The 15,560-nt window shown below is 21.9% G+C and overlaps 1 protein-coding gene across 2 annotated transcripts in view; it reads right to left on the bottom strand.

Annotated features, from left to right (window-relative positions):
* Positions 1 to 15,560, bottom strand: part of twin (CCR4-NOT transcription complex subunit 6-like twin) — a 115,644-nt gene that overhangs the window by 17,101 nt on the left and 82,983 nt on the right. For both annotated transcript variants that reach the window (XM_086910158.1, XM_012485586.3), the window contains one exon: positions 4,503 to 4,571. Coding sequence is in view for 1 of the 2 variants with exons in the window: in XM_012485586.3 (XP_012341040.1) it covers positions 4,503 to 4,571 (69 nt within the window). In the remaining variant the exon portion in view is untranslated. The remainder of the gene's footprint in view (positions 1 to 4,502; positions 4,572 to 15,560) is intronic.

Here is a 15,560-nt window from a genome sequence, read left to right as displayed (position 1 = left end):
CTTGAATATTTAAGAAATTTAAGTTAAAATAATTAAAATAACAATTTTTTGAAAAAGTTAAATATTAGTAAAGTATTAAATATAATTTGTTTTCTGAGTTTATAATATGTTTTAAATTAATATATGTTTAAAGTATGTTAAAAATTATTTTTTTTAATAATGTATACTATGTTTTATTTCTACTTTAAAATTTATCATATTTTTCTTTATTGTTGTTTGCATTAAAAAGATTTTTGAAAAACGATAATTTTCTAATAGAATGAACTAATAGAAACTAATAGAATCAAATAAATAGATTCAAAAGAATAGATTTTATTATTGAAGTTTTAGATCCGCTTTCTCATTGTATTCTCTTTTTTATCAAATAATGTATTCATATTGATAAAACAGATTTCATGCTTATATTTTTATAAAAAATTATCAAAAATTTTTTTTTATTTATACCATATTTTTTATTTTTGTTAATTACTTATTATATATAAAAAAATATTTTATTTACTAATTAAATATTAAGATGAAACAACATGATATCTCTAACATAATAAATTATACAATATTATCCTGTATTTTTAAATTTCCTATTGTTGAAATATAAAAGAAAATCTGACGTTTGTTTTTGTTTACTCAAAAAATTACTGATGATACGTTTCAATCAATAATTTAAAATTATTAATAATTTCTTTCTTGTATCACATATTTATTTAAAAAAATAATAACAATGATAAATATAATAATAAAGTAACAACAATAATAAAGTTATTAATAAAAGAAACTGAATTAATCATACTGATTGTAACAAAAATGAAAGTGACAATAGTAATGATTACACATATAACAATAATTCTAATAAGAGTCTAATTGTGCTGTTATAAACGTAGGAATGATAATGATCCATAATTACTTCGTCTACCAAAGAATACATGCAACGACTGCTCGGGCACAGCCTATAATGATTATGATTGTCAGGGTCGTCGTGAGAAGTGCAAGAAGTAATTTGCACGGTCCTGCTGGCATAGTCGTTAGTCTCATTCCGCGTTGTTGCACGTACTGACTTATCACGACCAGCAAATTTCAAATAATTCTACGTGTTTCTTCGGGATCAAGATGAAAAATAGGCAAAGATAACGGTATTATAACAATCAAAGTCTTCAGAAAAATCTATTAGTTTGTTGTTATTCGATTATTAAGACTTGAACAAACTGCAATTTATAACTGTATCAAGTGAACTTGTATGTTAATGAGATGAATAATAATATAATAACGAAATAATAATAAAAATTTAAAGAAAATAATAAAATAAAAGGTTCAATTACATATACAATACTTAAAGTTTTATTGATTGTAATATTATTATTATTACAAGATAAGATTTTTCATTTATTAATAAATAAAAATATATTTTTTATTATTTATTATTATTCCATATATTTATTTTAAAGATAAAATTAATGACTTTTAAAATTTTTTGTTAATATTTTTAAATTCACCAATTAATAAAAATATTTATCATATTTGTAATATATGTATATATTGTCATATAAAACTTGTTTGATCAAATTTTTTGTTTCTTCTTTCGTTCTTTCTTTTTCCTTCCTTTTTTTTTCACGTTTACATTCTTAATCAGTTAACTATCTTTTCATAATTTTTTTTTTTATTATTTGTTTCAATCTATTCAATTTTTCTTATATTTTTACAAACATTTCTTCTATAAATAATTCAAATTCCATTTATTCGATTTATATTTTCTATATTCCTTTTTCTTCAGTCAATACTTATTATATTCTTTCATATTTTCACATTTTATTCTAAATTGCTCTTTAACAATTAATAACAATATTAGTATATTGTTTTGTTATTTATATTTGTATATTTTACTTTAATTTCTTTATATCTTTCCTTTCTTTATTCTTTATTCTTTCCAATATATCTGTATCTGTTCTATATCTTTTCATTTATCATTATCTTCTTTTATACATTTTTTTATACAATTTTTGTACAATTCCCTTTTTTCTTTCATTTTTTCTCTTTTACTTTCTTCTAATTCTTGTTATAATATTTGTTGTAACATTTCTTAGTTTTTTTTTTGTCTTTGTTGTTGATTGACATTTGTGTATATTGCTTTTCAATAGTCTGTTTTTTACCTTTTTCCAATTATTTCTTTCAATTCACGTTTTCCGTCAAACTCACAAATTGGAATTCTTCAATAAATCAAAAAATTTCTTATCCTTATATAAACCTACAATGTTCCAAAATAATAATTTTTTCTAATTTTTGGATCTATTCTTCGTTTATTTTCTTTTTTTTCCTTTTTTATATTTGATTTTTTAATATTTTATCTTTGTGTTACATTTATTGTTTCTCTTTGTTTTTGCCAATTATATTTACTAGAATATAAACTACGATTAATAAATTTTTTTTTTCCTTATTATTCTTTTTTATTCTTGCAACGATTGTTTCGTTGTTTCTACTATTCTAGTTCAATCTATCTTATAGTTAACTTTCAGTTCCATCTCTATAAACTTTTCCACTTCCTCCTTATTTCATGCTCCCGCGTGTCCAATCCTTTTATCATTATACTTTTCTTTCTTTTTTCTTTTTTTTTGTTTTTAACTTTTCCATCTTATTCATTTTCTTCTTGACTTTTTCAAATTTGACATTTTCCTTTCTATTTTTTTATTGCTCTCGTAAAAGTCTTCCATATTTATTTTATTTGTTTAACCTATTGTATTTTTTTCTTTTCTCTCTTAGTAATTCTTTTCTGTCTTTATTCACATTATCATTTATTTAATTGTTCTACACACATATATCATATATAATCAAGTTTGAATTTTATTTATACATTTTTTAAATTTAACTTTAAAATATATATTTTAAATAAAACAATCTAGAATGATAATAGATGTTCGTAATTTTTATCCTATAAAATAAAATTAGAAGAATAATGAAAATATTAGATTTTAGATTTAAAGAAGAGATTTAGAGAGTTTAATGAATTATTGAAAAGTTTTACATTGTTTGCTTTCAATTTAAATTTTTATAGATTGATGATAAATCCATAGAATTATTATGCTACTTTTTTTGATTGATATCTCGTTGTGATAACAATGCTTGTGTTTTCATAAAAATTTAGCAGATAAACTCTGGTGTTCTCTCTATACAGTGACCTGAAAACGTCCCTATTCGTACTATAAAAATCTCGCCAAGAGCCATAGAAATCTTTTGTCTGTTATTTGTTCATGCATATCGAATCTAGGAAGATTTTCATATTTATGAAAAGATTTCTTTATGTAATTCTGTGCTCGGTCCAAAAAATTATAATTTATGATATTTTTATATGTAAGAAATTCATATGAAGTTTTTAAAAAGTTTTCACTTTAAATGGAATTATGTTTTAATTATAAAAATTGTCTAACAAAAGGTCTTATATATTTTCAAATTTTTAAAGTAAATTAGTTGTTTTAATACAGTAAGATAAAAATTTAAGTTTTATTTTTTTTGTTCATGTTTACTACTGCGTTTATTTTATTAAATTACTAAATTCTAAATAAAGTAAAATATTTTTATGAATTATTAATATTAGTTTCTTGAACCTGAACGTTTCGATATTATTACCATAGGTTTTATTTTATTATTTATAATAATAAAAAATTCTTTATTATTAATTTTGTAATTTTGTTAAATTATTGGAATATAATAAAAATTTCTAAGAATCAATATAAATGTATTATATAATTATATAATAATTATATAATGAGATATAATTATTTTTAACCCAATGCATATGCTTTAAGATGGAATAAAAAACTGGAATTGTATAATTATTTTTTAATGGTAAAAGAAATTTGCCTTTAATTCAAAAAAAATTTTAATTTTCTTTTGTAAGAGATAAAAATATAAAATTAATTCTTTAATTATCGCAAAAGCTTTAAAATTTTAATTTTTAATTTTTGTTTCTTTTTTAAGCATATTTCTAAACATATCATTCGATTTTTTATTCTTATTTTATTATATCATTATTCATAGTATTTTTTCTTTAATCTTACATCTATAAATTAATCAATATCTTAAAATAAATATGTAAAATGATCTCCACAATGTAAATAAGCAAATTTAAAATTTATGAAATTATTTATGCAATTATTTTTATATAAAAAAAAAACATTACCTTTTGAAAACAAAAAGTAAATTATTAAATAAATATTTATAAAATCAATAAAAGTAATAATTTTTAAATGGTTTGTGACATTTGAAAAAATTTATTGATTACATTCAAACATTTTAACAATTTAAAATTTTAAATATTTCTATAGAAGATAATTTTTATTCTATTATAATTCTATTCTAATAAACATTGTTTGAAATATTATTTAATATTTACAATAAATGAAATATATAATTACAAATAGATCACTTTTATAAGAATTAAAGAACATTCATATTTCACAGATTTATTTTATTATACAATATAAAATTATATAAAAAATTTATATAAATGCACTTACACGTTGGTCTCGATCTATTCGGTCTTGTCAATGGTATCCATGGTCTTTGAGGTGGATGATTTGCAGTAACTAAAACAAAAAAAAATGTATATCTATTAATAATATAATAATCAGCATATTAATAAACAATTAATATATTTATATCAGCGAATAATGCAATCATAAAAAATAATTTCAATATTATTGGATGCTATTAATAAACATTATAGTATATCATTAATATTTATATAATTATAATTATAATTATTTTTACTATTGCTTCTAATTTTCACGACATATTTCGTAGTTTCAAAAATACAAATTTAAAAATATTATAAATTATTTATATAAAAATTTCAAAGATAAGTATTCACAAAATTAATCATTAATTTACAACAGAATACAATAATTTTATACTTTTATCATTTTCAAAGATAAGAAACGTTATGTCATAAAAAAATAGTAAAAAAAGTTTCAAATAGTAAACCTTTCAAATGTAGGAGAGAGAAATAAAATTTTTCGAAGAATATTGCACATTGTGAAACGACCCACTTTTCGTGTTGCAAGGTGTAGAGCAGTAAAATATTCAGAAGATAGAACTGAACGAAATTATGGAATGTATGAAGATAATAAAGAGCGTTAACGATTTCTCGGAAAAGACGGTAACATCTTTGTGCAATTCACAAATAGCGGTAAATTAGAATTTGGAGGAGCAAAATACGGGATAAGGGATAATCAGGACTAAAAATTAAAAGTTTTCAACTCATCTTAGAGATTTTATTGTTGAAAATTGCCGAGAGTGATTTTCTTTTCGACTCTTATTCGGTCAACTAGATAGTTGACAGAACGAGTTCGATAGTAATCTTACTGTTGAAGGCCAGTTTAACCGAATTTCTCTCGGGAAACTTTCTTCGACTCTTGACTTGTAATTTGTTCGTGTTGCCGCCGTTCGACGCATTTCATTTGTTAAATTCACCATAGATTGTGTCACGACATACCCGCTGTCCTCAACAGAATTCCAACTTCAAGAGCAGTGAACTGGAAATTGGACTTAACTTCCTATTTAGTTTTCACAGGGAGTTTCAGAAGTTCACAAGTATGTAGTAGGATCAATTTCTGAAGGCCTGGAACGTTAGAGAATTCGTTCGTCAAAGAACAACTTTAGTTTTGACAATTTTAGTTTTCTCATTAATCGTGTGCACGTAAACACGAAAAATTTTAAAAATGTTTCTGTTACGCGTCGATTGGACAAGCATTGAATGATTCATTTTAATACAATTGAAAAGTTGTTTTATACTTTATTTTCACATTCTGCGCATTCGAACGATTATAGATTGGGTCTGTAATTATTATTTGTGAATTATCAATTCTGATGATTAGTTCATCATTTGTACATATTGGTTAATATCATGATGGGTTTAACAATTGATAAGTGAATTGCATACTATCGGAAATATATATATATAGACAAAATTCACCATATAATAGTACTGAAATTTATTTTATATATTTGTTCTAATTCGTTCTATATATTATTCTTCATGATATATTCTAAATCCATGGATGAAAAATACATCAACAAGTTCAAAGAAATTATCGATATTATTATGTAAAATATAAAAATTAATTGATTTTTTTAAAAGTATAAATTAGAAAATAGTCGTTAATTTTCTTCCTATCTTGTCTCAAACAAAATCATCACATTCATGTTATTTTTCTTTCATATTAATTATTCAAGCTCGTAATATAATATTAGCTGTTTGCGTTCAAGGCCTTTTTTGCTTGATCAACGACTCGAGATTTTCTGCATGTTCGATGAATTTTTTACAACTAATTTAAAATGATTTCACATACAAATTATAAAACTTATATTTTAATATTTTTAAGTATCATTTGCATAATTCTTATACGCAAAGAACTTAGAAATTTATTTATGAATATTCTAAAAAAATCAAACATAAATAAATATTGTCACTGTCGAGTTATTGCATCAAACCAAATGATACCTGAAAGTCATCTCTCGAGTGTAAAGAATTACATACAAAATGTTAATATATATAATTATAAATTTTATTTCATTTGAAATATTTACTTTTAAATTATATAATTAGAAAGAAAAATGTGTATACATAAGTTTCATATTTGCAAAAATTTATGATACAGTACAACAAAAATATACCTTATTGAAGTAATGAAAGATTCTGACTATTGCTATAAGCACTCATAATAATTAAGATTAGTTTATATATATAGTTTATATAATATTAGTAATATATTATTAATATTAATAATTAATTAAAAATAATAATTAATAATTTTTTTCTTTTTTTTATTTTATTTTTTCTGAAACAAATGATTAATAATAAATTAAATAATAATCAGACTATAATTATTCATCTATGGTTGACTTTAATTTTTCCATGTCTTTATATTTGATACATCGCAATAAGTGACATTTTCTGCTGTTGAGAAAATTGTTGAGTATATAATTTTCTATATGAATTAATCTATCATTCAGTTTATATAACAAATACAATATAATTAATAATTAATGTAAAAATGATAAAGAATTGAAGATTAATTACTTATATAAATTAAATAGAATAGATAAGGTTATATATTTAATATTATATATATTTAATATTATAAAATAATTATAATGTAATTATAATTATATTAATATTAATAATGTTGCCTATTCTTGAATATAAATATAACAACAATTATACAGATGTATCAACTGTATTCCGTGAAATCTTATAAGCCTAATTAAGTTCTCGGTTTTGAACTGGTTTAATGATATCTACCAAGAACAAGGTAGCCACGAGTAGAAGTGAAAAAAACAACGGTCATCGTGATTCAGAATACACAGTGTTCAAGTGGTTTATTACGACTGCTTATCGTGATAGTATACAGTTTTTAAGAAAACCGTTTCAGGTCTTAAAGTCATTCATTCCTGGAAATTTTTATCTTTTACAGATCTAAATGAGCTATGAAAAATAGTTACTCCAATTAATGTTCATCTGATCGAAGCGAATTTCAATTTAACGGACAAGAGTCAATTAATAGAGCTTAATTAATCGAGAAAATAAATAATGTTTTAATTAATTCAATGAACCTAATCGATTTCTTAAATATTCCATAATAATTATTAAAAGAAACATCGTACTTGTAATTTCAATTGTGTTAGAGGAACTAAATAATATCACGAACATATATAGGTGTATATTGTACGCAAATTACTGAAGTTAATGGCGTAGTATAGGGTAGATTAGAGCAATCAATAATTACATGTAATTATGTAACAGGGTTATTTGTTGCGTTTAATTTTTGTTATTTTTAGATAAATATTTCGTTTATATTGTGTATGGTTTAAAACAGAATTTCTCAATTTTCTTTGAATTGCATTCGTAATATTTAACTAATCTTACGTGCAATCCTTTTTTTCGTTTTTAATTAGCAAAAAAAAAAAAATACTTTTGATTATAATATTGATATATTAATATACATTGATTCTAATAATTTTTTAATTCATTTTGTTCATATTGTTACATAGAAAAATAGAATTAAAATTTGTGGAAAGTTGTAAACATCAAAAAAAAAAAAAAGATTTTTTTCAATAATGAAGTAATTTAATTAAACATGTTAACGTTGATTAAGCATTATGTTTCAGTTAAAATTAACGTTATATTTCATTGATGGAACTTGATCATAACTGGTATCATAATTAGACATATTAAATTTCATTAGTTAGCATATTAACATTCTTCGCGGATATATACGTACTTTAATATTGCACCATTTATTCGTCGAATTACAGTAATCATGACAAGAGCCAAATCGATTAATATAATGTATTAGCAGAGCTATATTAAATGAAAATACATATATATTTGATGAGAAAAGCTAATTAAATATCAGTAATATTGTAGAATGCATGATAAGAAATAATAAATTCATTTAATACTTTGAAAAGATGATAAATTGTAATCGAAATTGAATCTCAGTAAGTATATTTATAAAATAAATACGAATATTTATTCAAAATCTATGAATCCTCATACAATTATTCTCTCATTCTTCCTATTTGCATTAAATGGATTTGAAATGAATTTAAATCATCTAATATTTCTATTCTAATTTTTATATATTAAAATATTATTGATATTTTTTGAACGTACAAATTTTTAGAAAAATGAAAATGAAAATATCTAAAATATGAATATAGATAAATATATATAAATAATATATTAATTAGTACGTAATGTGTGAGTTATTATTGTACAAAAATTTTCTTCATCATCTAAGATTATCGCAAAGAAAATTATTGCAAAAGAATTCGACCTCAGAGATAATTACTTTTATGAAAAAAGATATCGTTTGTATCGCTTATTTAATAACGAATTATATTACAATTAACACTTGTTCCATTTATATTTATTTTACCAGGGTGTTGACATTTCCTGAATATATATAATACTTTAATGAAACATGACATATTCATTTAGCATACACTGCATGATATGGTAGCAAGTTTTTAATGCACGCTGCTAATTTTAAAAAATTTTAAAAAAATTTGAGTGTGCACTTCTATTTCAATATCATTGCATTTCACTATGTGCATTTTATGAAACTGATATATTTTCGTGCAAATAAATCTTAATCTTCGTGCATATTATTTTTTTCAATTTGTGAATTATTTTAATTTCTTTTTTTTTACGAAATCATAAAATTGAAATTTTAAATTAATAAGAAGCTTTGGTGCAAAATTGATTAAAATATATATATATATTGTATATAGTAATTAAAATCGATTTTAAATGATAAAATGTAAGAGATGCAAAAAATCGTGAATCAAAATTCATGAATGAATTAATGACAAAAATTTTTTTATTTTAAAATATCATTACATATATTCAGTACAATATAGTATAATATAAAATCTTTTAACTGGAATTAAATAAATATTTTTATCATTTTGTTATGCAAAGCAACGATAAGTATTTATATAGTTGTCATATTCTTATTTTTCATTTTATCCTAAACATCATATTCCTAAACATAAGTGAAAGTGAATTATTTCATTGATTTTTTCACAATCAAATTTAAAGAATATATTAACAAATATAATTATATTATATTCAAAATTATTTTTTGGTATTTTTTGCCTTTAAATTATTTTTTCTATATTTATTTTAATAAATAGATATTGATATTATATTTATTATTATTTATAAATATAATCAATAAGCATGATTTTAATTTCTTTATTTAAATAATTATTTACTTAATATTGTAATAAATTAATGTTTTTCTCAGTTTTATCCTGAGAAAATGAAACAAATTATGAGACATTATGAATCATGCTTTTAATAAGTTTTTAAAGTACATTTGAATTACTTTGTTTTCTTTAAGCATAATCAACTAACAGTAATGTCCATCAGACGATAATCGGTTGGCTTATCATCAGTTAGTAGCTAAATCAGAAAAGTTTTTATGTCAGGAAGAAAACGGAGAATCTTTCTTCGCTAGAACTGTTGGCAACTAGGATTAGTTTTAAAGTAAGAGTAAGCTTTGGACTCTTCGTCTTCTTTCCTTCTTCGTTTGGCAAGATGTTCATCGGCAGATATATCCAGAATGTCTTGATAAACTTTTTACTGTCACCAACTCTTCTTTTCGCTTTCACCATTTCATTCAACAAGATACGGAAACGTAGAATTTTTTTAAATTCAAAGTTTGTAAAGTAATCTAACTTGAACTAACATAAGATACAAGTTTACAAGTTAAATATATAGAGTAAAATACAATACATTTTTATTTAAATTTCCAATATAGTGTATTTGTAATATCACTTGCTCGTGAGAAATATTTATTTGTAATTATTTGTTGATTGATATGCAATATTATCTATAATTACATATAGATAAATTTATTCAACATAATATGAATTGTAACTTCACAAAAAAAAAATAGTTATATTTATAAACTTGAAAATTTAAGTAATATTGAAATATATATTGCAAATCTAATTTAATTAAACTAAAATAACAAATTTCATGAAATTGTATGAACATTCTTATAAAAAAATTGAACCATTAATAAAAATAAAATAAACTACACAAAAAACAGAAAAAATAATTTTATGCTTAAAATATATTAAAACAATTAACTAGCAAGTAATTGTTAATATGTTTAAGAAAATATAAAAACTAATAATTAATTTTATAAAAAAAATATTTATTTTAATATAAATTTATTTAATATTCAAAAAAAATAATTATGATTTAATTTACTTTATAATATTACTCTATTATATCAAATTAAATAAATTGTACACATTTTTAAAATACAATAAATATTCTATCTAAGAAAACAAATTTCAGTGTATTTCCTTTATGACCAACAAGAATATAGATTATTAAATTTGTATATACGTTTATGTATTTTTGATTATACTAACTATACATGTATAGATATTATATAACATTTGAAATTAATTAAAATATAAATATAATAATAATATAATAATAACAGTTATATAAATTGAGAATGATTTTATATATTATCATAATTGAAAGAGTATATTTATATCATGTATTCTTAGAGGAAAAAACGTTGAAATTGTCCTTTGTAGATACGCTTGTACGCTTACAATTCATATGGATTACTATCACATTCTTACCATGAATCATTCTCTGCCTGTTGTCAACAATATGAAACGTGTTCTACGTACAATTCCTGTAGATAAGATTTACTTTTGCTCGCAAACAAAAAATGAAAATGTTACACGATAACCGTTTTGATCGTTTTACCGCAATACCTAAATTTATTAGCAACTGGAATGTTCGCGGTAGCGTGCTTCGAAACACTCTCTGCATTTAACAAGCGTGAAGATCTCGCCCCCCTGTCAGTGAACTGAACTCGGCTTAACGAAACCTCGGATGATCCGCTTTCAATGGTTCTCATACCATATTTAAGAGTTTCTTTTGGATGTTGTGTAAATTAGTTCAAGCCGATTTAACAATCAAATTTAAAGCCAAAGTAATTTCTAAGCATAAATTCATGTATAATCATATATTAGTAATATAAGTAAATATTTGGAATAATTTATTTAAATAAATATTTTGTATAATTTTATTTTTCTTATATCAAAACAAATTGTCAAATTAAATGAAGACAACAGAAAAAAATTTGAAAAGTTTATTTTTCAAGTTAATTTTCTATTTTTTACTCTTCTACTATTTAATGGAAACAAAAAGTAAATAAAAGACATTTTAATATATTAGAATTAAAAAAATATAAATTTTGACAAATTTTAAGATTTTAACAATTAATTTTAAAATTATTTATTAATAAAAATTAAAAAATATGCTTTGTAAAACTTTTTTTTTAGAGTATATATGATAAGTTAAATTTGGAGAAATAAGTTAAATCACATTTAATATCTTTCAAAAAATTCAGTAATTATACGAAATTTTTTTTGCATTTTTTACCTTTGATTTTTTAGATAAATAGCACTTAATACGTGAAAAAGATATAAAAAGAATGAAGAGATATATAAAATTATTTTTTCGCTTCATGACACGTTGATTTATTTCATCATTTAATATTTATTAATTTTTGTATTTATAAATAAAGGGATATATTCTGGCATTTGTAGAATTAAATTCAAATTTAAACAAGGAAATTCTTGGAAATTCACCATCCGCATTTGTGGTTGAATGCAAATATTTGCATGTGCAGTTTTAAAGGTGTGTAGCGATCTGGTGTGTATCATCGACCTTGATTATTATTTTGAAATATAATGCCAAATGCCGTTCGCTTCAGGTTACACCATTGCTTGTTCCAACGTTCACGAGTTACGATTTCGCACAAGCTAACACCATAAAATTCTATATATGCGTTGCAACATAGGTTGAATAAAAAAAACGAGAACAGCAATAGAAAGGTGAATGTTGTATATTGTTGTATAGAGAATAAAAAATTATTTGTGTCAGTTCGATTCATATTTCTTTTTACGAAATATTCCGAAATAATATAATTGGACTATTTCTCTGCGAAACATTTTATATTTATAAATAAATTTTAATTAAAATGTATAAAATTATTACTTGTCTCAACTTTCATAATTAATAATATATGATAACTATTATTTATCAAAATTATTTATTATTTTTTTATTTATTACTGTTTTATTATTCTTCTTTCACGTTACTTATTTAACAATTCAATATTTTATAAATACAATTCTTTCTTCTTTTTTTAATAATTCAAAATTATATTTAAAATTTCTATTCAGATTATAATACATTTGAAGATTATAATACAGATTATAATACAATTGAAACAAAAACAATACAAGCTAAATTTTTCTTAAAATATTGATACGATTTCTAATCAGTGAACAAAGTTATCTTTCGTAATATTTAACTTATTAAAATTTAAATTTGACGAACAAATTTTTTAAGATGCAACAAACTATTTAAAAATTATAATATTCATTGATTTTATAAATTTGTTCAATAATAATGTGTAGTAATTTAATTTTTTATTTTATCTCTTATACAATTTAATTTTATTTGCAATACAATGCAGAATTTGTTCAAGTAAATTATTTTTCTTTTGATATAAAAATACGAAATATATACAAGTATACATGCATTTTACATAAGGGTTTTAAATAAATTCTATTTCGTTTTTGATCAGAGATATTTTTTTCTTCACTTTGAAAAATTCTTCGACACGAAAAATCACAAGGGTCGAGAAGAAGGATTGTGTTGGTAGAAGGTGGGTCCGGAGCGAACCATTTGCATTGAAGTATTGGGAAGGAGGTGGAGAAAGGTTGGCTTTATGCAATGCCGTTATATTGTTCCTGGGACCCCTTGACATCGAGCTCCAAGTGTTTCGCGTGGTGTGAGTTTTTCACAGTTTTGTGCATACACATACGCGTCATCAGATTGTATATGTGAAAATGTTCACAGCAAGCACCTTAGTCGGCCCATTTCCAACCAACAATACCTTCGAAAATCATACGAGTGCTATACTTCAAACTTGAACGAAGCACACAACGAAGCACTGCACTTACCTATTCTCTTGCTGCGTTTGTATATGTGAATTTTTGTTATACTATTATTAATATAATGTTTATGAATAAAGTGAACAAAATAAAAATAAATTTGAAACCATTTTCCATATTATAATTTTCATTTTGTATCAACGAATGATGTTATGAATTTTATTTTCACTAAGCATTTCTTTATATTTTTTGTAATAATGATAAATATATGTATATATTTAGTATAGTTTGAAATGTCAATATGAAATATTTTATTCTAATAATAGTTTTGTTTATTTCTTTTTTTTTTAATTTCTGAATAATTTATTTCTTTATTACTTTATTTATGTGTTCATTGTTAATAATTGAATGCATAGTTTATATATTTTATTTTTATCATTAAAAGACATTCTAAATTATTAATTAAAATTATTTAAATTTATAATATGTATATATATATTTGCATTGTCTAAATTTACAATATTCCATTTATAATTAGATTGCAGATATTTTACAGTATAAAGGAAAATTAAAAATTTTTTTATTACAGCGTGAAATATTTTTTTTATAAAATATAAAACAATAGATTTTTTTTATAAACTATAGAAAACTATTAAATTCTTATTCTATTTTTTATATTTATTATAATTATAAAAAACTTTTTTTCATTTTGAAAAACTGAATTGTAACCAAAGAAAGAATTAAACAAAAATTAAATATATTTCATTTTCTTTCAAAAGAAGAGAGTAAAATACTGATTAATGAATTTATATATCTTTTCTTTTTTCTAATGTTTTTCTATTCTGTTTTCTAGTATTTTACAATTATAATTTCTTTTATCAGAATAATTATTATCGATACATATATATATACATATATTACAACTCTTGGTATACGTGTATGAACAACATCTTTTTCACGTGTATATATGATGAATCGTTTTGTCAGTCGGCGGTTCATGATTATATCGCAGAGATTATAAGCATCATAGAAAATTGAGTTTATTCAACTAGGAATATTGATCTTCTATTACAGCTGAACATTTTATATGCAATTCTTTTCTGTGAACATGTATAGTATTTAATCATAGTATTTATCTTAGCAAAACAGTTTTAAATTCGGCAGATTCCTAAGTTGTATGCCATAATTGATACGTTGCTTATCCGTATTATGCTTGCCTGCAGTAATGAAAATAAACTTCATTGTTGAATTTGTTGAATGAATATTAAATTAATGATATGTTTTGTACATTCTCTTTATGCTATTTAACTTTTTATATATTGTAAATCATATATAAGTTCTACTCACATTATAACATTTTAATTGTTTTAAATTTATTCTTTTTTTGTTAACACGTCAGTAGTTTTTGTTTCTATAAATTTTATTGTTGTACATGCGTCTATTGTTTATCCTATGCTGGACAAAACAAAGATTTTTGTAATTTTCTATTCTATAACTAAAATAAGTATTTTAATATAATAAAAAATAGTAAAACTATTTTAATATTTAATAATATAATGAACCATTCAATAAATTTTAATAAATATAAAATATTACATTACAATGATATGATCATAATTAATATTTTCTCATGTTTTTATGTCTACCATATTTCCTTTATCATATTGTAATTATACTGAAATAAGTATATAAATGTTAAAAATTATTATCATACGATTTTTTATACAAATAATCATAACTAAAAATAATTATTAACGATTCAAATCATTTTCTTATTCTTTTAAGACTCACGATTCCCATATATTGGCAAAATATCGTGTTGGAACATTTATTAAATGAATACAAAAATGTAAAAAAAAAAAAAAAAAAAACAATAAAACAATAATTTTAAATCTGGGTAGGAATTGTTAATTCATATGTAAAAATATATAAACATTCGACGTAAATATTTGTCATCAGACATGATTATATTAACATTAAATTGGATCACCAATTTACATATAATATACATATTTATATATATATATGTATATAATTTTACTTTCTGTTCTCGCTCTTTTTTA

Source organism: Apis florea, unplaced genomic scaffold (assembly GCF_048593485.1).
Source record: "Apis florea isolate Af1SG1 unplaced genomic scaffold, ASM4859348v1 contig_3170_pilon, whole genome shotgun sequence".
In the NCBI taxonomy this organism is placed as follows: domain Eukaryota; kingdom Metazoa; phylum Arthropoda; class Insecta; order Hymenoptera; family Apidae; genus Apis; species Apis florea.
The sequence above is the reverse complement of the archived record's forward strand: the minus strand, read 5'-3'. Positions and strand labels throughout refer to the sequence as shown.